At 41.2% G+C, this 19,432-nt stretch overlaps 2 protein-coding genes across 6 annotated transcripts in view; one reads left to right on the top strand and one right to left on the bottom strand.

The window, feature by feature from the left end:
• aopep (aminopeptidase O (putative)) overlaps positions 1-12,943 on the top strand; it is a 91,541-nt gene extending 78,598 nt beyond the window's left edge. For both annotated transcript variants that reach the window (XM_086314669.1, XM_086314671.1), the window contains exons 16-18: positions 2,773-2,859; positions 2,949-3,097; positions 11,676-12,943. In XM_086314669.1, coding sequence (XP_086170795.1) covers positions 2,773-2,859; positions 2,949-3,089 — 228 coding nt within the window. In that variant the 3' untranslated portion in view covers positions 3,090-3,097; positions 11,676-12,943. The remainder of the gene's footprint in view (positions 1-2,772; positions 2,860-2,948; positions 3,098-11,675) is intronic.
• Positions 12,944-13,222: 279 nt separating this feature from the next.
• Positions 13,223-19,432, bottom strand: part of fancc (FA complementation group C) — a 33,138-nt gene continuing 26,928 nt past the window's right edge. For 3 of the 4 annotated variants that reach the window (XM_086314672.1, XM_086314673.1, XM_086314674.1), the window contains 3 exons: positions 17,813-17,987; positions 16,793-17,005; positions 13,223-14,273 (listed from right to left, as the gene is read on the bottom strand). In XM_086314672.1, coding sequence (XP_086170798.1) covers positions 14,121-14,273; positions 16,793-17,005; positions 17,813-17,987 — 541 coding nt within the window. In that variant the 3' untranslated portion in view covers positions 13,223-14,120. Of the gene's footprint in view, positions 14,279-16,792; positions 17,006-17,812; positions 17,988-19,432 lie in introns of all 4 variants that reach the window. The other variant, XM_086314675.1, reaches the window with a different exon arrangement.

Raw genomic sequence — 19,432 nt, forward strand, 5'->3', positions numbered from 1 at the left:
AACTTGAGTTTCCGTGTGTGTGTGATTTGCGTAAGCATGTACACAATAGTGAAAGGAAATACGTGGCTGACCACTGGTGTGCGTGCTGTCGGAATGCTTTGTCTATGGCGTCAGTGACCATGAATATGTGTGCGAGTGTGTCTGTGAGCTGGGGCATGTGTTTGCATGTATGAGACCAAGTGCGTGGCCCTCTTCCTTTCATATGAGCCTCATGTGACGTGAGATCCCTTGTTGTGTATTGTTAGACTTATTGGTGCAGAGCTTTTGCACACCTGAGTCACATGCAAACCTTAAAAAACACAGTTTCTACACTCCGTACAGACAGGAGATAATACAACAGTGAGGCTGAAAATCTGCACAAGCTTACTGTGTTCCCACACAGGAAATTGATAAGGAATTGTTCAAGTGCTCTTATGAAGAATGGTATCAGTCTTAATGAGATCGATCCTTACCTGTGTGATGCTACATGAGCGCATGAACATGCAATTCAATTGCGCCACAGTGCACATGCACATATGGAGCATTATCTGAGACTATAACTGGCCTTATTGTGCAAGCGTGATGCTAGGATTAGGTTTACTGCAGTCACTGGAGACTTCACCGAACCACATCAAGAACTGGGAACATGCGGAGCCGAGTAGAGGAGACAACAGAACAAGGCAAAAGAGTTATTACCAAGGGTCATCTAAAAAGAAGTAAATCTCAAGTTTATTTATGCGCTTTAATCCAAAGGACTTCAAAGGACTTCACTGGCTCATATTAGACTGGAAACAAAAAACAGCTCCTCAAATGGGCAAAAAAAACCCCACCCCAGTTTCAAAAATAAAAACCTAGGGGAGGGAAATTCCTTGTAGACTTAATAGATGCCACTGGGCAAACAACATAAATAAAGCGTAATGGTTAAAGTAGTATAAAAAAAATGATAAAAAGGCAAAGATTTACAAAGAAAAGAGATAAATGGATAGTTCATTAAGTTTTTATTTTGTCGTTAGAAAACCAGATCCCACTCACATACACAGTTACACTAGCTTTACCAAAAGGTCTCCTAATAGCAGCTCTAAGGTTCTCTTGTATACATTTGTCTCATCCCCTTGCTTCATTTTTATGGAACTGGTATAAAATTTGGGAAAATCCTTTGTGAAGAAAGAGAATATTTCCCAAAATGCTGGTATGCAGTATGAGCATTCGCATCTTTGCTCCATGCGTGTTTTTGTGTGAGACGTGAAAGTTTGTTCATTGTGATAAGAGCGCACATACAGACGCTGTTCCTCGGTTGTGAGGAGGATTTGGGGGGGAGAGGGGAGGTTTGCAGTAATAAATGAAGGAATGTCACTGTGTAATTGCATGTGCTGTCAGAGAGAGGGGCCCAGCGAGAGGAAACGGGAGGGGAAGAAAAAAAAAGGAGGGTAAGGAGAGGTGCACCAGGCAGCTGCTCTGCCCCCGGGCTCTCCCCAGGAATGTAACCCAGCACGGGGAACAGCTGCCGGGGCTACGCAGGCCAGAAGGGCAGGGCTGGCACCAGAGGCTACACATGCTGTACACGCTCATGCACGCACACCCACCAATGCAGACGCACGCAGACGTTCCAGTGCAGGGTAGAAGAGCATTACTCTTAATTTGCTTTCTGCTCTGGGATTCTCACTGTCTTCCAGAATAAAGCTGAAAATAAATGGAAAAGGATTTTAAAAATCTGGATAAAAGAGCAACTTCAAAGCCCCATCTGAGACCTGTTTAACTCATCTTTATTTAGTCTGTTGCAGAGGTAATGTGAGGATTTGAATGTGGTTGTAAATAGAGCATTGCTCCGACTCCATTCTTAAGCTGCACAAGTAGGTGGAGGCCAGGGCCACATTTGCACAAGCAAACCAAAAACTCCTATTAAGAGTGTGACTGCTTAAAAAAAAGGTAGAGTCTATTGGTTCTTTTCTAGAATACACTATCTCAAAATGAATATCTGTACTGCTCCTTTAGAAATGCCCAAAGCCTGAGGTGTTGAAATAGAATCAATCTCCAGAAATCCCACGCTTGGTCACTGTACTGCCCAAAGGACCAGTTTATCATCCTGAGTGTGCTGAGATAGTTATGGAGAAGACTGAAACACCCACAAAAAAATCAGCCAGGGGAAACTGTCAGGCTTTAAAGTAGCGACAGTTCTTTAAAACATTTTTCATCCACATTTCCTTTTTCAAATCGCTCTTCTGTCTCTTTTATCATCTGTGTCTGCCTGTATATCCATACACGCACTTGCTGCAGATCCATGCACGGTCGCACATGTTCACGTGCACGCTCGGAGCAGATGATGAAGGATGATGGCTGAGGCAGGGACAGAGCCAGTCTCTGATCTCTCCTGTAACCGCGGCAACAGAGCTCCTATTGATCCTCTGGAAGAAAGGCCAAGCGTTAGCTTCCATGCGCACACAAGTGCACACATGCACGCGTTCAGTAGAAATACACCTCGACACACACGCACATGTGGAATTAAATCAAACTTTTTAATTTTTACTTGAACTTTAGACTGTTTCGGAAAGAAAATCATCTCAGTCTTCTTAAATATTAAATATATTAAACGTCCGATTGTGGATGACTCAGTCCACAGGCTCCCAGCTTGAGCTGTTTTGGTTAATCGCATGTTTGAATTCACTGGCTACAAGCAGGAAAATATATCTGTCAAAGTGGTGAATGCAAAAAAAAACAAACTACAATAAGATGTGTTTAGGAGTCAGTTGTTCCTCAAAATCATTACTGTGTACAATCTTCTGTCTTGGTTTGCAGGTCCGACATCGCTGGTGTGAACTTGTGGTCAAACACGCGTACGCTCAGGCTTACGGAGATGTGGAGCACTTTCTGATTCATGACCAAGTAAATACGCACAGCTGTGAAGCCTTTATCTGATTCAACCTGAGAAAAATTAAACTAAATAAACAGTTTTTTGTGTATGTGTGCTCCAGGCCATGGGTGTGTATCTGTACGGGGAGCTGATGGTTCAGGAGGACCCTGAGCAGCAGGCTCTGGCGCGTCACTGCCTCTCACTAGTCCAGGGAGAGATGGACCAATCGGCACGCAGAGTGGTGGAGGAGATGGTCCTATAACAGCAGAGGTGATGTCTTATTTTCAGTTCTTCATTCCAAATGCTGTCAAACATATTGGCTTTTATTTTTATGAATGCTGTTGTTCTGAGATAAAGTATGTAATAAATTTAACCTGACTGAAAACTTTCCGACAGCATAATTAGTTTTCCTTTTTCATCTTCTTTTTTTGCTCTCATTATTGCATAATTGGTTTCTCCTCAACTCAGAGGAATTCTGGTTTAATCGTAATTTTAGTGGCTTTCACTGGCACAGAATGATGGGAATTCTCCAAACAAGCCAAATAAGAAATATAAACTATATTTGCTTAGGTTTATAAAATAAGATTACAAGTTACCCGCTCAGGGATTTGGTGGCTTTTTATTTGGAGCTCAGACTGCAACAGGATGCTTTAATAGCTTGGTGAGTTGCTTGAACCATACACGGGAAAAAGAACCAGTAATCAATACTTTGTTATCTTTTGAAGTTTTAAAATATTTCTCGGCTACAAAGCCACTATCTTTATCTCATAGTTGACCTTCTAGCCTGAAATGGAGTCTGTAAAAGAAAGCTTTGTATTGAATTGATCCTGATTCCATCTACCCCAGCGGACAGTCCGCACTTGAGTCACTTGGCTACTTTTACTGCACATTCCTTCCTGAGCTTATTGAGTGTGTATGCACATGTGTGTTTGTACACTTAGAATGGGGCCTTTTCCGTGGTTTCACAGCAGCGCCGTCAGGATGTGTTTGTCAGAGAAGGAATTTGGGAATGTGTTCCTCAAACAAATGAGAGGGAAGACAGAAAAAAAGAGAGAGAGGGGGAACGGGTCAGTGAGCATTTTCTGATGGGCTCAGGATGGTCTCTACTCGATGTGGAGGCATTTTCATACTGTTGACCCTGAAATTCCTCCTGCGTGTACGTGTGTGTGTGTATGCAGAACCACAACTGTCAACCACTGGGCTTTTGGATGACTCCGTACAGTGAGGGGTGCATTGGTCTGACTCTAAATGAAGGAGAGAGGAAAAAATGGTTTAGTGAGAGAAAGAAGGAAGAGAAGGAGCAGAAGAGAGGACAGGGCTCTTTGAAGCTGCTGATCTTTTCATAACAGTCCTTTTATTACTGACATTAATAATGAATAATGAGACGAGGCAATTAAGTGGATCTAGGGTTGACAGTTGAAGTAAAGCAACCCAACTATTCTTCAAAATATTATTAGAGTGCTGTAGTATGTTATGAATAGTGTTATAAAATCTTATTAACTTTCAAGCGAAATACCCTGAGATTATAGCTTTACTTTTAAAAGTGCAAATAACTGAACTGAATTGAAGTTATGGCCACAAGGACACAAGATATTATTTTGCTACTGTTTTTAAAAGGCATGAAAAGCTGGATCGTGAAAAAGTAATTCTTTGTGAAAATTTGTTCAATTTTTACTCAAAATAGCAGCTTATCTGTTTTAGCGAACTTGTCAGTGTTGTCAGGCTACAACTAATACTAGATGTTTTATTAAAAACCGTATGGTCTGTGGTTGCTCCCATAGCTCGGTTGGCAAAGAACGAGACCCGTGTGTTGAAGCCAAGTCTTTACTCCTCGAGTCTAGACTAGCGATCCTTTTTCTCCATGGCATTTCCTCTCCAGCAAAGACATCAGAAGCCAGTCAGAAAACAGTCGATTTACTGGTCGATCTACGCCCTTAGCTTCACCTGGTCACGAACTGTGTGGGTAGTGACTGCAAGAATGAGATTGTGGATACAAGCGGTGGAAGTAAGCTTTCTCAGAAGGGTGCCTGCGTCCTCCCTAGGAAATAAGGTGAGGAGCTCAGTCCTTGGGGAGGGACTCCAAATTGAAGGAGCATCTAATTAGGTTGCATCTTGGGTGAGGTGCTCTGTCCTACCTGGAAAGAACCCCAGGGTAGACCCAGGACATGCTGAAGAGAGTATATCTCCTGCCTAGCTTGGGAATGCCTCGGTGTTCCCCTAGGACCGACCCCAGATGAGCAGCAGAAAGTGGAGGGAAGCAATAAGCAAATTAAAACAAAAAATATTAAATATAAATTAAATAGCTTGTTAAAAGCTTAAAAATCTCAACAATCTTCTAATTAGTGGGATTGCAATCCAATGGATTGAGAGAGATCCATTATAATTTTGGAGAAAAGTATAAACTAAGTGACCCATTTTAATACAGAAACAATAACCCCCCCACACACACACACACACCTCGAGGGCCACTCACAGTTTTTACACCAAGTTGATGAGTTATGGTTTTGACTTCATAAGCTGTTTCTCTGGAGGTGGCCCTGAGGGAAGTTTTACACAACTGCTGCTTAACTGACACAGGTGTCAACAGGTGCTGATAGCTGACGAGCTAGGATCTATTTGGATTTCATCATCTGATTGGAAGATTTGAATCTCCTCTTGCTCTCATTCTGATTGGAGGACACTTCTGATAGTTTTTCTTTGCAAAAACTTCTCAGTCTGTGTCTCAGCCAAGCGACTGAATCTGATTATAGAGCCAACGTGATTATAGAGCCCCGCTTGGGATTGCACACATTTTCACCATATTTAAATAGTTTCATCCACAAAGACCTTACACTGACTGACAGGAAGCAGTAAGAAAACAGATATGCTCTAAAATGTGTGGGATTTTCAAAATAAAAGCCTTCAATTAGCAGTAGCAAGTCCATCCATCCACTTATCAAATTCAGGGTTAAAATAAAATCTTCCAGTTATGTTTTTTATTTATGTATTTATTTTATTTTATTGAGATTTCTAATCCATGTGTTTCAAAATAAAAACCCGAAACTCGAGTGTTCAAGTATGAAGCTGCTGATTTTTGGTGGCTTTTTATTTGTTCAGATTTGACATTTACTTTTAAGGCAAAATACAAACACTGCTAAACCCAGTCACATTTCTTTATGCCCCACCCTTTCATTCACACACATCAGGTAGCTTTGTTGCTACACTAAGTGTAAGGTCAGGGGAAGCGTCAGCAACCTCGGTCAACACAGGATGCATCACGAGGTGCTGCTAAACAGTTGTCCACATCATCCTGAGTGACTTACAGCACTACATCCTATTTTAAGCCATGACCGAGACGGGCTTTTATCTTCACACACGCACACACTCCGAGAAAGCTTTATGCATTTGCACCGGATGTGAAAGGCTTTCTCGACAAGTGCTTGGCATCTGGCTCAGTCCTGATAAATCTGTCTAACACACACGTACAACACGCACACGTCCAGCGCCTATCTGTCTGTACCCACTGATCTGTTTCGTCATCATTCAATCCCTCACGACACTCTGTGGGTTGTTACTACAAGTGAGGAAGAAAAGAAACAATAGAAGAAGAAAACAAGCAGTTAGAGACAAATTTTCTAACTTTTATTGTTCCTTCCCATTGGACTGACCCAAACAAGCCTCCATAAACATCAGCGGATCACGCCGGTCAACTGAGCTAAGGTCCAGATCTCTAACCAATTAAAATGATGGATGAACAGACCTCCCCGCTGCTTTTTCATATCGCACTGTAGGGAGACGGATTTATGTTTTACTGCTCACTTTGTGTTCCAGCGTCGGCCTTTCTTAAGTAGAACAGTTCCTCCCTGTACCCTTTTACACCCTCGCGCAGACCACAGTACAGTGGGATTAGGCTGAAGCGGGCTGAGAGGGTTTTAACTGAAAACAACATGTCTGTCAAGGCTCACTCCCTGCTCTGTGTTCCTAAACCCAAAAAGCACAACCCTTAAAAAGAGAAGGGTGGTCTCTCCCTGTCTTTTTTTCAAGTTCTTTTCCCCCTCCCTGCTCACTCCCTCATTCTTTTCTTCCCCCTCCGGTACATGCCTCTGGAATCCCTCTTGATCCGCTTAATGAGGGGCATATCGCCGGGTTAGCCGAGCGTGGCGAATGGGAGACGAGGAGAGGGGTGACCAAGGAAATAGTACGAGAGAGAGAGAGAGCAAGGTTCTACAGGTCTGAAAGAGACAAACAAGCTGAAATCATATATATATATATATACATATATATATATATATATATATATATTAGTCTGAAGGCAGTTATAGGTTCACATTGGACTGGAGCTGGACTTGAGGATGTAACTAGAGAAAATAAGAGTGGAGCTCTTGTTCTTTCATGTCTGGGCTGTGAGGGTTCCTGGCGTGCTGATTTGTGACTTATGATAAAATCACATTGCCAGGGATTACCACACAGCCTTGACCCAGTCGGCTGCTATGGCAACCACAGCCCCTCCTATACACATACATAAACACACTCATCCTCCAGAAACTTGTGGGGGGGGGAACAAAAAAACAAACAAAAGAAGACTTGATTATCTGAGTGTGTGATTGTGTTTGAGGAGCTGGTGATTTGGAGGAGAAGAAGGGAAAAAAAGGGGGAAAGTGTGATGAAGGAGCTCATCACTGCAGCTGTTTTGTAAGAGCGCGTACACGTCGGACAGGTTTTTGTATCCTCTCTCCAGCCAGACACAGAGCTTAGCTGATTGGTGAACAGTGATTGATTCCCTCTTTGTTCACAGTGGCTAAGTTCTGCACCTGAGGAGAGCATGACCCAGACAGGGAGACAAAGAGGAGACGACAAATGGGTGTGGGAGGAAGAGAGAAGAAAAATGTGCCACAAAGTTTTTACAGTGGCGGTTACGTGCGTGTGTGGACAGTTGGGCCTAATTTTCCTACTTCAATTATCAAATGTGTGTTTATACAACACTCCCTTCCCCTTCTCTGTTTTAAGCCGTTTTCCCGCTCATTGCTTGATTGTTCTGCATCTTTTTGCACCTTTTTAAAATTATTTTAATTTGTTTAAAATCTCATTTCACTTTTCTTTTTCCCCTTATCTCACTGCTTTTGCTCTCAATAGCTCTCCTCTTGCATGTCTGGAAAAACTTTCCACTGAGACGACCTCGCTCAGAAGAATTAAACACGCAAGCACCCCCTTCGCAAATTCAAAACACTGCGCAGGATTACTAATGAGCGCCACGTTTCGCTCTCCTGCTTTGCCTGTTGTTCTTTCTCCTCCTTTCATCTTTCCCTCCCTGCTCCGTACTTCCACCCCTCTGCTTCTATCTCCTTTTAGTTGCGTAGTAGAAGAGATAATCCTGCAGATGATGCCAGTTGCACGCTTTATAGTTCTAGAGAAGGTGAGAGTATCTCAGGAGAGAAAGTGTACTTGAGGTACTAATGAGGTCTGGGGAGACCCAAACTCTGCTTAATGGTGCCGACAGATATTTCATCAGTCCTTAAGCAACGGCTACCATCATCAGGCTCATCACCATCGATGCCCTCAGCATATTCGAGTACTATATAATACAAGGCAATAATATGATTGAAATCAAGACTTTGGACTCAAAAAAGTGGCACAGAATTGATGGATGAAATGAACAGATGTAAAATAAACTATTAATAGGCCATTGTGAGACACTGACTTAATACTTCCTGCAGGCTATAGGTGAAAAAAATGAATTTAAGCCTTTCTAATAACCCTCAGAGCCTTTTTTAAAAGTCTCCACTCAAGGTGTGACGATCAGGTGACCATAAAACTTTAGACATTTGATACATTTGAAGACATGCTTTCACCTGAAGCACGGTTTCATGTTTCAAGTTTTCCCGTGTGAACATACTGCATAGAAACCTGTTTGGAATTAGCGTGTAACATGGGTTTTAGATTTGGCGTCTTGCTTTGTAAACATTTTTTTGTAAACATTCTGTGAATTGCGTTGCCCAAACTCAAAAGCGGGGCTTGATACCGCTCTCATAACTGCCTGCTTGATAGGAAGCCAGCAGCCAAAGCTGAACTCAGCACAGGCCTGAAAAGGGAGCGTGAGGATAGGCTGCGAAATCCTCTAAAGCTGAGTCATTCATTTTGTTTATTTACTCTGCTATAAACTGACTTTTCGGTTTTACAGGGGATTATATGAGAGAGACGGTTTCTTGGCTAGGTGCAGTTGCTTCCTGGAGTCTCCGTCGGCCGCTGAGCACCCGCAGTGACACCCTGCTGATATGCCGCCGGCGTCGTTCTCATTCTTTATATTAGGCATAAGTTAACCATGCTGCTGGCTGTGGCTTCATATCGAGTGGCATCAGTGTGAAGTCAAATAACTGTTCATTTAACTTATCAGTCATGTTGGGGTAAAGCTGGGTAACTTCTTTTAAAAAGGTTGACAGGGCCATCATAAAATCCCTTTTTCAAAAATGATCCTTTAAGAAGTTTAAGTGCCTCAGGTTTAAAACCTAAAATCACGTTGGCAGCCAAAAGTGCTGTCTGGGCATCCCAGGCTGATATGTATTGATTTTTGATCTAATCTCAGCCCGAGGAAGCAGAGATACAGAGACCCATAAAGCAGACCGATTCTCACACATTTCCACGCTGTGGAGAGAAAACAAGACCGAGGCCTCAAAGATGGAAACGCTGATAGTGATTTCAAGGTCTTTCCAATATTTTAGGTCTCCCCTTCTCTGTATTGAGTTCCTCCAGTAGATTTAATGTGGCGATATACACGTCTTATTGTTTTGTCTGAGATGGGAGAAACAAAAAAGCTGTGATCCTGCGAAACCCCCACTGATAACATGAAAAACAGGAATTCTTAGCTGGGTTACACACGCTTTGTTTCAAGCATCATGGGGAGTGCTGAGAGAAGGTTTTCTTTCCAAGTTCCTTAGACTGAGAGAAGGTTCCTGAATTAGTCAAGATAAGCTATACAAAAACAATGCACGCACGGTATGAAGCTTATCATGGACGACTATATTTTCCTTTGCAACTTCTTCCAACGGAATGATCAGTAAAACTCAGTCCTACTTCACATAACACAAAAAATAGTTATTTTGAACGGGTTATACAACAATATGTGAACAAAACGCATCTCAGAAAAATGAATTCCACAAAATGAAGTGCGCCCATCAGCTGTGCAGCTGGGCTATGTGCAGAGAGTGAATCTGACTTTATAGTTTAACTTGCAGTATAACCTCTGATCAGATGTGGGTGTAGTGTGTGCCAGAGTCCACTTTTTATCCAGCTAATTGTAATGCAAATCTATACTATTCTGGACCAACGGCTCCCTGATCAAAACAGTGACAGATGGTTGAAAATGTATTTTAAAACCGGTCAGTCTTTTTGGAATGGAAGCCGTGAGGAGGCATTACAGCGCTCTATATTAACAACGAGAAAATGGCGGCTAAACGAGGATAGATGTGTGAATTAGAAATGAGGGCCATGTGGAGCCTGCCATTTTTAGACCTATATTTAGGGCCTGTTAAAAGAATAATGACCATCAAAGGCCTGTAAAAGAGAGGAATTGCCATCAGAGCCCGTATCCAAAAGGTGATTTATTACACTCTAATGGGAAGGAAATGGTCCTCTGCACATCAAAGGACAAAGCAACATTGTATAAAGAGACCGAAAATAAACTTATTCGCCCCACAACGCCCACATTTTCTTCTCCTCATGCATGTGAAACTCGACTGATCGGCTGTTGAACATCGAGTGTATTTCAGGGAGTTGAAGCATTGAATTCCATTTCAAAGGATAAGCAGTTTGAACCAAGTACAGATGCTCATCGCAAGCAGGGAGTGGAATGTGGATTTGATGGGTTTAAAATTTCTATTTTTATGATCAGACTCTCGAAGTACCCTTGTAGTTTTTTTCTTTGAATGTCAAAAAAGTACACTTAATTTGTGCCAGCTCCCACCATCTATCGGTGGCCTCGCTGACACTTGTTAAGTTTCAACCATGCGAGCCGCAACGTTCAACAGCTGGGGAAATCCAACAGTGTCAGCTGTACGGTTTTTCTCGTGGGTTTAGCAAAGTGGGTGGAACGCTGCTCGACATGCTACCTGAGTTGGAATTGCTTTTTGCCTCATTACAAAGGGAAAAAACAATGCTCGTAGCCAGCACTTGATGAGAGATGGAGTGAGAACGAGAGATCTGGGCTTGGATTTCTGTGCCTACTGAGCTGATAATCAGTCCTACAGAATCACTGGCTCAGTTCAGCAGGAACAGGAATCCAGTCCACTCACCACCAGAGCAGAACCAAACGGACGTCACATGAAAGATATGAGTTATGGAACAGTTTTGGGGGTTTAGAAATACGATCGATCCATGGCGGGACGGCAGCTTCCACACAGCAGGGGCGCTGGAGTCAGATTAAATGCATTGTATTTTTTTAAGAGAATACTCTACATCGTTTTATTAACAGGTGAAGAAATATTTGGGAGCAAATGTATTTTTAAAAAAAACATCTGTGTGATAGGCCTGGGACTTCTTGGTAAACCTGGCTGCAGAAAGATATTGGTTAACACTTTAAATGTACTGTTGTCGTTGTTTTTGTTGAATATTTTGGATTTTGAACTTGGTGACATTGAGAGCAAACGGAAAAATGTCTTTTTAGGATATAAAAATGTGTTTTATTTAATCAAAATATTTTCTACTTGTATGTCCTGCATCTTAGCCAATGACACCTGCGTTGGATTCCTTAGACTAGACTAAAACCTGCATTGTGTGTTTGTCTTCACACCACATAGATAACCCGTTAGAGCATTGTAAGCATCTACCAAATGTTCTGTAAGGCTCCTGTGTGAACATATTCTTCATTTTCTTCCAGGTTGCTGACTACAGACAGGAGGGACAGGAGTTTGGCACAGCAGCCGCACGAGAGTCCAGCACTCACCTGCTCGTTTGCCTGGATGCTGCAGAATAGCTCAGCAGTGTGAAAACCAGAGGGTTGTATTCATGCTCTGCAACTAAGACCAACTGGCAAAGTTTGGAGCACAGCAGTTCTGTTCATTCAAGTCTAAGAAATAGCTGGTATGTGCTAGATATGTGCACAATTAGTCAGCCGGAGGCTTGAATGCTGGTATACTTGCTGGTCAGCTGAAGTAATTATTCATATTTTATTAACCCTCTGAGGACTGAGTCATCAAAGGTGTTAATCCCGATCCCCTCATATGAAAAAAGAAACAGATATTTGTGTAAAATAAGACATAATGTGTGATGGGTCTGTATAGAGTCTCTATTGTCTTTATTCCATGATTGCCAAGACAGCCACTTTGTTAGGATCACCCATTCAACTGCTTCTAAAAGCAGATTTCTGATCAGCCAATCATATGACAGCAACTCAATGCATTTATGCATCTTTGGAAGTGGCGTGCTTTTTAGAACTAATTGCAACTTGGATCTCAGAGGGTTAATGTACAATGCCAGTGACTGGAAATTGTTAACCAGTAAAATGGAAAGTTCTGCACATTTTAATATATTTGGTTAATGAATAAATTGATTAACAGCTTTAGATGACTCAGTTACACACAAAATATTTGTACGGACAACGTTTAACCTCATCCGTCAAATTTGGCTCAATTTTTGACTGTTTGCTGATTTCCCACCAGTCAGTTAATCCAATTTCATTCTCCTATTTAAATGTAGGAAAAAAAGTGAATTGAAAAGTGAATTGTAACCCATAACTATACAATCTGTTCATTATGAGATGTTGTATTGTTGGTGTGGAAAGAGAAAATAGAAAAGAAATAATGTAATTATGTAAAAAACAAAACAAAACATATTTCAAGGAAAAGTCACTGCATGTTCATCCAAGCTGAGCTGCTGTTAGTGTCTGTTTGTGTAGGTGTGTGTGTAAGTGTGAGTCTGTTTAGTCTAAAGTCACGATTCGGTTCTTTGGAGTTTAGACTGGAAATTCTTTGAGGTGAGTAATGTTTTTCGAGTTTTTTCGGGTTTTTTTCCTGTATTGAAACAGGCAACTCTCAGGGCATTTCTACATGTGCTGCTCTGCAGATACTAACGGCAAACCTGTTTGTGTATAATTGATTTTTTTGTATTTGCTGTTTATGTTAAAATAAAATGATGTTTTGTTAAAAATCCGTGTACAGCTTTTGTTTTAGAGACAAAACAGAGAAAAGCTGAAGATTAGTCAGGCACTCGTGGATGTTACACTGATTTTATATGTAAATTACATATCCGAGACACTTATTACAGCCGGGCAGACTCCATACCACCTGGAGGAGAAATGTTGCGGCAGAGCTACAGGAGATGGGCTACACCTGGAGGGAAGCTCAGCGTGGAGGGAACTTGATGTGGTCTTATGTCCCACTATGACATGCAGAGGATAAGAAGGCGAGGAGACTTATAATAAGGTGTTTCATAACAAGTGCATTTAATTGATTAATATGAGGATGTATATCTTTTGTTTCACAAATCCAGAGCATAAAAATAACAAAAAACAGCGCAGCACTAATGTTCTGCTAATACTTAATGGTTCAATGACATTTTTAAGCGCACAAATTCCAGAAATCACTAATTTTTCATTTGAATGATGCATCATACAACAAAAACTATTTCCTGAATAATGAAAGAAGCCAAAAATTAATTATTCTACAAACTATACATGCATAGTTTGCATAAATACATGCACATGTATTTGTTTACATTCTATCCAACTCCAGCAGTCAGCTAGTAGTAACAGTAAGTGTAATCTAAAAGCACCGTTTGCTTCCAGTTTTAAATCAAATGTGACCTAGACCTTGAGCTTTACAAACAATAAAGCTATTTACATACAGTACAAGTACATACAGAAATATCTGCATGAGTGACATTAATCATTTACATTTATCATACACTCAGCACTGTTGGAGCATGTTTTTCAAGCCAGAAACAGTAATTACACGACGATAACTGGCGTTTGGCTTTCCTCCCCACAAACCTACGTCTTACAGTCGGCATGTGTAGCATGAAGGATTTATATTGTGAGGCAATTATGAGAGTGGGAGGACTCTGACACGTCGTACGAGCTGCTGCTGCTATGCAGCGTGATCTGTCACGCAGAGTGTCCTTGTGGGCCTCGGCAGTTGTTTGTTGTGTGCGTATGTCTGTGACCTGGCTCCGTTGTTTTGACACAGTCCTGTCACCGCTCCACGGTATATCAACAAGAGAGCATGGCTATTTGTTATTCTGCAAACGAGCTAAAAGCCCAGGGATGAGCTCACAGTTGCGTGGTTTTGTACAATTTGGTATGTAATTGTGCGTGTGTGCCTATTGCTCACTCTGAATGCATTTGCGTTATCGTCTTTTGAAGTTCCTTGATCCTTAGATGAACTGTGTCTCTTGATAAACAGCATCCTTCGTTTAGTCTGAGCTCCAGTGAGCTGAGAACACATGCTGCTTCATCAAGCAGACCAGACTGATCCACCACCTGGACTGACACACACACACACACACACACACACACACACACACACACACACACACACACACACACACACACACACAAAACAGTTATTGCCGTGACTGGGCCAAAAATCATCACCAGAAAAACCAAATCTCGTCTCATGGGCATAATCATAAAGAAACCTGACTTCACGTTTATAATATGACACCAGATAATTCTTAATATTGGAACGTGTAGAAAAATCTTGTGTTTCCCACATTCACACGTAAGTTAAAGTACATGTTACATCATTAGATTTGATGCATATGAGACACATAAAAATGAAATACTAAAATAACTTTTTAGTTAAGCAAAGAAATGATAACATACAAGTACTTCAAAATAAAGCCTCACGTCATGCTTGCTTATTTTAATCATGACAACAGCTACAGCAACCACTGCCATTTATACATTTTGACTTTGTTATAAGTTTTATTTTATATACAAGGTATAACATAAAAAATAGAAATACAATCATGTCAGTTTATTTTATCTCCAATTAGCAAACCTAATTTTTAATATTCTTCCTTTACATGGACAGTGTTGCTGCCTAAGATGTTTTGGGGTTTAGATACGAAAATATGGAAAAAGATTATTCAAACTAAACAGCTTTTCACCTCATGGTTTTGAATACATTTCAAATACACACAGAAATGTACATATCACACCAATGATCTACCTGCCCATTACTGTGTATCCACCCTCTTATTGTGGAAAGCAGTAACAGGGTGGACGTTTTATTCTTAAATCAACCATTATTCCTCATGTGATGCACAACAGGCTAGCAAATGAAGACCATAAACATTATTTTTAACATGTTTATGAACCATGTGATCGGAATTACAAAAGAATATCTGTTTACACTGTAAATAAGGGTAACAGGGTGAACAGGTTATGCTTTAACGCATCTGTGAACCATTCTGAAACATGGGGGGGAAACGGTTGATGAAAGATTGATGTTTACTCTGGCTTTTATAGAGGATTTCCCTCCAAAACACTAATACAACTTACTGTAAGTCATGTAACTAGCAGACCAATAGAGGGGAGCTATCCAAAAAGACTGGTAAGAGTAACAGGACGGACGGACAAATGTGGGACAATTTATTTTATTTCAGACTTTAAACGTAAAAAAATTATATATATATATATATATATATATATATATATATATATATATATATATATATATAAAAATGTATTAATAGGGGGAAAAACATCTAATGTAGAATATTACTATTAAGGCTGTACAACAGTAATGAACAAGTTTGTGTTTTTTAATGACTTATATTAGCAAATGAACTTGAATGAACGGGGGTGTTTTAGGGTATTTGTGCTTAAAAAAATAAAATAATTTTAAAAATAAATATTTTCTAAACATATAACTGTTTTCTAATAGTTAATAGTGTAAGGCAAGCTTTTGAAATAAGTATTTGCCAATTTTTATACAAAACGCACTCAGATCTGTGATCGGGATTGAAAGGCATTAAATACTAGGAATGATTCACATTCCCAAAGTGTTGGTATTGCTATTGGGAATTACATGTCACATTTCTCCAAACTTTACACTTTTAAAGCATAATAAAGATGACAGACTTCATATATGTTTTAGAGGCTTTAAAGACCTGCCACAGGATTGACTTTGTCAAAAAGAGAATCGAGAAATATTCTCAGATGGCTGCATCTGATCCATGTTTCAACCTGTCCAAATGTCCAAGAATAGATTAGAATAGAAAAGCACTTTACTGTCACTGTACATGTACAATGAAATTGTAGAAAAAAAGACCGGTGCAGGACACTGAACCCTCCAACCCAGTAGGTTATGCAAAGTGCTGGTGTACCTACTTTTTGTGTGTGTCTGTGTGAGTGAATGAGTTAAAGAAAGTCACATTTAAAAAACAGCTGTCAACATAAAATAGTTTCTATGGACCACCACCTTCTTTCAGACCAATCATTTGCACTCGTACTTATGTATCTGAGATGATCCAGTGTGTCAAAATGTTCACCCATCAGCTTGAATGGGTGGTGGGCTAAGACTGTGCTGGTGTAGCCAGTAATTCCTGGACCCTTCCACCTATCCCTGAGACCTAATTATCATTACTGCAATGACCTTGGACATGGACGTTGGGCCAGTTTGACACAGGAGCTTGCACGAGTTTGACTGGTCAACCTTCTGAAAACTAGCAGAGGGTGTGGAAGTAGTCTATAGGTGTCCCAAGGACACAACCTTGAGGGGAAAACTAGCCAGGTTTTAATTATGTATGTTTCCTGATTTAAATGGATTTCATTTGCAGAACATTCAGATCAAACCTTGCATACAGCATGAAAGGAGGGCCGAAATGATTAACATCTTTCTCTATAAAATGGACCCTTTGAAGCATTTCTTTGTCAGTAGCTTGTATCTAAGGTCCAGCATTTCAAGCATTATGCATACTGAGCTTTGCATTTAATAAGAACTGGATGGAACAATAATCTGAAAATGACAGAAGAGAAACAGTTTTCCTCACCGCCTGTAAAACCTCTGCCGAGCCACTTGGTGGTAGCTGGCAGAAAACGGCAACATTAACCAAAAGGCTGACAGTCAATGATGGAGCAAATGATTGCTGCTCAGGTTGTGGTGAAACCAGCGTGCCCAGTGACTGCAGGCGGTCGCTGGGAAGAGGATGAGCTGCGCCTGAGAAAAGAGTGCGTATGTGGTTCCAAGCTTCTTTGGCCCGTGCCTGGTGGGAAAGATGTTTAAAAAGAAAGGAAAGAAAGAAAGAAAGAAAGAAAGAAAGAAAGAAAGAAAGAAAGAAAGAAAGAAAGAAAGAAAGAAAGAAAGAAAGAAAGAAAGAGAGCATGCTCAATTTCAACCAAGTCAGATTTAACGGGTCTTCTGGTGTCTTTCATGTAAAAAAATAAATGACAAACAGACTGCTAATTCAAAAATGAGACAACAAGAAAGCCTAGCAGAGAAGAACGTACAACTGTAGTAGAGGAGATGGTGGAGTCTCCAAGGGTTATGATGGGAGGCGGACAAGCAAGAGACAGAGAGGTAAAACTCAGGCAAAGCTGGCCCAGACACTCACTGAGAAATCAATACTACATCACCCTTTCCACCCAGCCCTCTCATCTATATCTCTCTCCCTCTCTTCACCACTGTCTCACTCCCTCCCTCTCAGTTAGGGGTCATCCATAATTAATTCATTAATGTGTTATTCCGTTTTTTGCCCCTCTGTATTGTTTCTTTTGCTTTCAACAACAACAGACCTGCAAATAACAGACTATCCCCGATGTTATGTTGCCGAGTTATGCTGAAGCACTTAGCTGCCGCAGTGTTGGTAAAAGAAGAGAAATAGTTGGAACAAACTGGTTTTCAAACAAAGTCTATTTAAGAAGATCCCCGGTTGCCTTCTTAGTTTATAATGACGGGGCAGAAATATCTGCATCGATCAGTTCAACACTTACTAAGCAATTATTTAAGTGGAAAATTTTGGATTTCATATAACTAGATTAAAATGATTTATGCAAAAAACAAACAAACTCACCAGCTGTGAAGCTCTGTGGTGCCACCTCTTGGTGGGGTAGTGGTAGAATATCAACAGCCACAGAAAGGGATCACCATCTTCAGTCCCAGATGTGACCAGCAGCTGGACAGCCACCTGTACCCAGTGGGCACACTGAACCAGCAGGAACCAGGCCTCAAACACGTTGTGGTGCCCCCTGCAGGACATTAGGAGAAGCAGCATTTAACAGCAGAAGTAGAACCCTTCATGAACAGTGGGTATCATTGGGAAGTGATTTGTTACCGAAAAGACACTGTACCACATGAGAGAACATATATTATATGAACACATACCTCACAGGGTACAATTTCTTTTTTTAAAAATGAATAATTCAATAGCAAACACCATCAGTTATATTAAACCAACAGTTTGTAGGATTTAGGGGGAATTGTAGCTTAGAAGAAGTATAGGATTCACGATTATGTTTAAATTAGTGTATAATCACCTGTAAGTAGAAGTTTTTTTGGGGCAACCGTGGCTCAGGGGGTTGGGAATCGCATCTGTAACCGGAAGGTCGCCGGTTCGATCCCTGGGCTCTCTGTCCTGGTCGTTGTGTCCCTGGGCAAGACACTTTACCCTACCGCCTACTGGTGTTGGCCAGAGGGGCCGATGGCGCGATATGGCAGCCTCGCTTCTGTCAGTCTGCCCCAGGGCAGCTGTGGCTACAACTGTAGCTTGCCTCCACCAGTGTATGAATGTGAGAGTGAATGAATAGTGGTATTGTAAAGCGCTTTGGGTGCCTTGAAAAGTGCTATATAAATCCAATCCATTATTATTATTTATTTATTTATTTTTTGTAAGCTAAAAAAAAAAACCTCTTCCATCAAGTAGACCATGTTGTGCCAGCAATATGTCTACAGGAGCCCAAAGTGGACAGAGCACCAACTGGATATATATATAGAGAGAGCTTTCCTGTGTGGCTTAGCTTCACTCTTGGAAAGGGAGGAGTGACGGAAGAGTATTTAGTTGCTTGCAATCTGCAACCAAACTGCAAGATGCCAATAAATCCTACATGCTGGTCATTTATGCTTAAAAATTCATGACTGATTATGTCAACTATGTCAACATCTGTGGTCATGAAATCCTTCGAACGACTGGTGTTAGCCCACCTGAAAGACATTACAGGCCACCAGCTGGACCCTCTGCAGTTTGCCTACCGGGCAAACAGGTCAGTGGATGATGCAGTGAACATGGAGCTGCATTACATCCTGCAACACCTTGACCGCCCGGGAACTTATGCCAGGGTCCTGTTTGTGGACTTTAGTTCGGCTTTTAACACCATTGTGCCTGAACTTCTTTCCTCCAAACTCTCCCAGCTCAGCGTGTCACCAGCTACCTGTCAGTGGATCACCAGCTTCCTGACAGACAGAAAGCAACAAGTTTGGCTGGGGGAGATCACCTCTGAAACCCGGTCCCTCAGTATTGGTGCCCCTCAAGGATGTGTCCTCTCACCACTACTGTTCTCCCTCTACACTAACGACTGCACCTCCAAGAACTCAGCTGTCAAACTCCTAAAGTTTGCAGATGACACCACTGTCATTGGCCTCATTCAAGATGGTGATGAGTCTGCATACCGGCAAGAAGTTGAGCGGCTGGTACTCT

Source organism: Aulonocara sp. 'chitande type north' Nkhata Bay, linkage group LG12 (genome assembly GCF_057382095.1).
Source record: "Aulonocara sp. 'chitande type north' Nkhata Bay isolate Kocher_YH1m ecotype deep benthic linkage group LG12, A_spYH_male_GT1.1, whole genome shotgun sequence".
Lineage (NCBI taxonomy): Eukaryota > Metazoa > Chordata > Actinopteri > Cichliformes > Cichlidae > Aulonocara > Aulonocara sp. 'chitande type north' Nkhata Bay.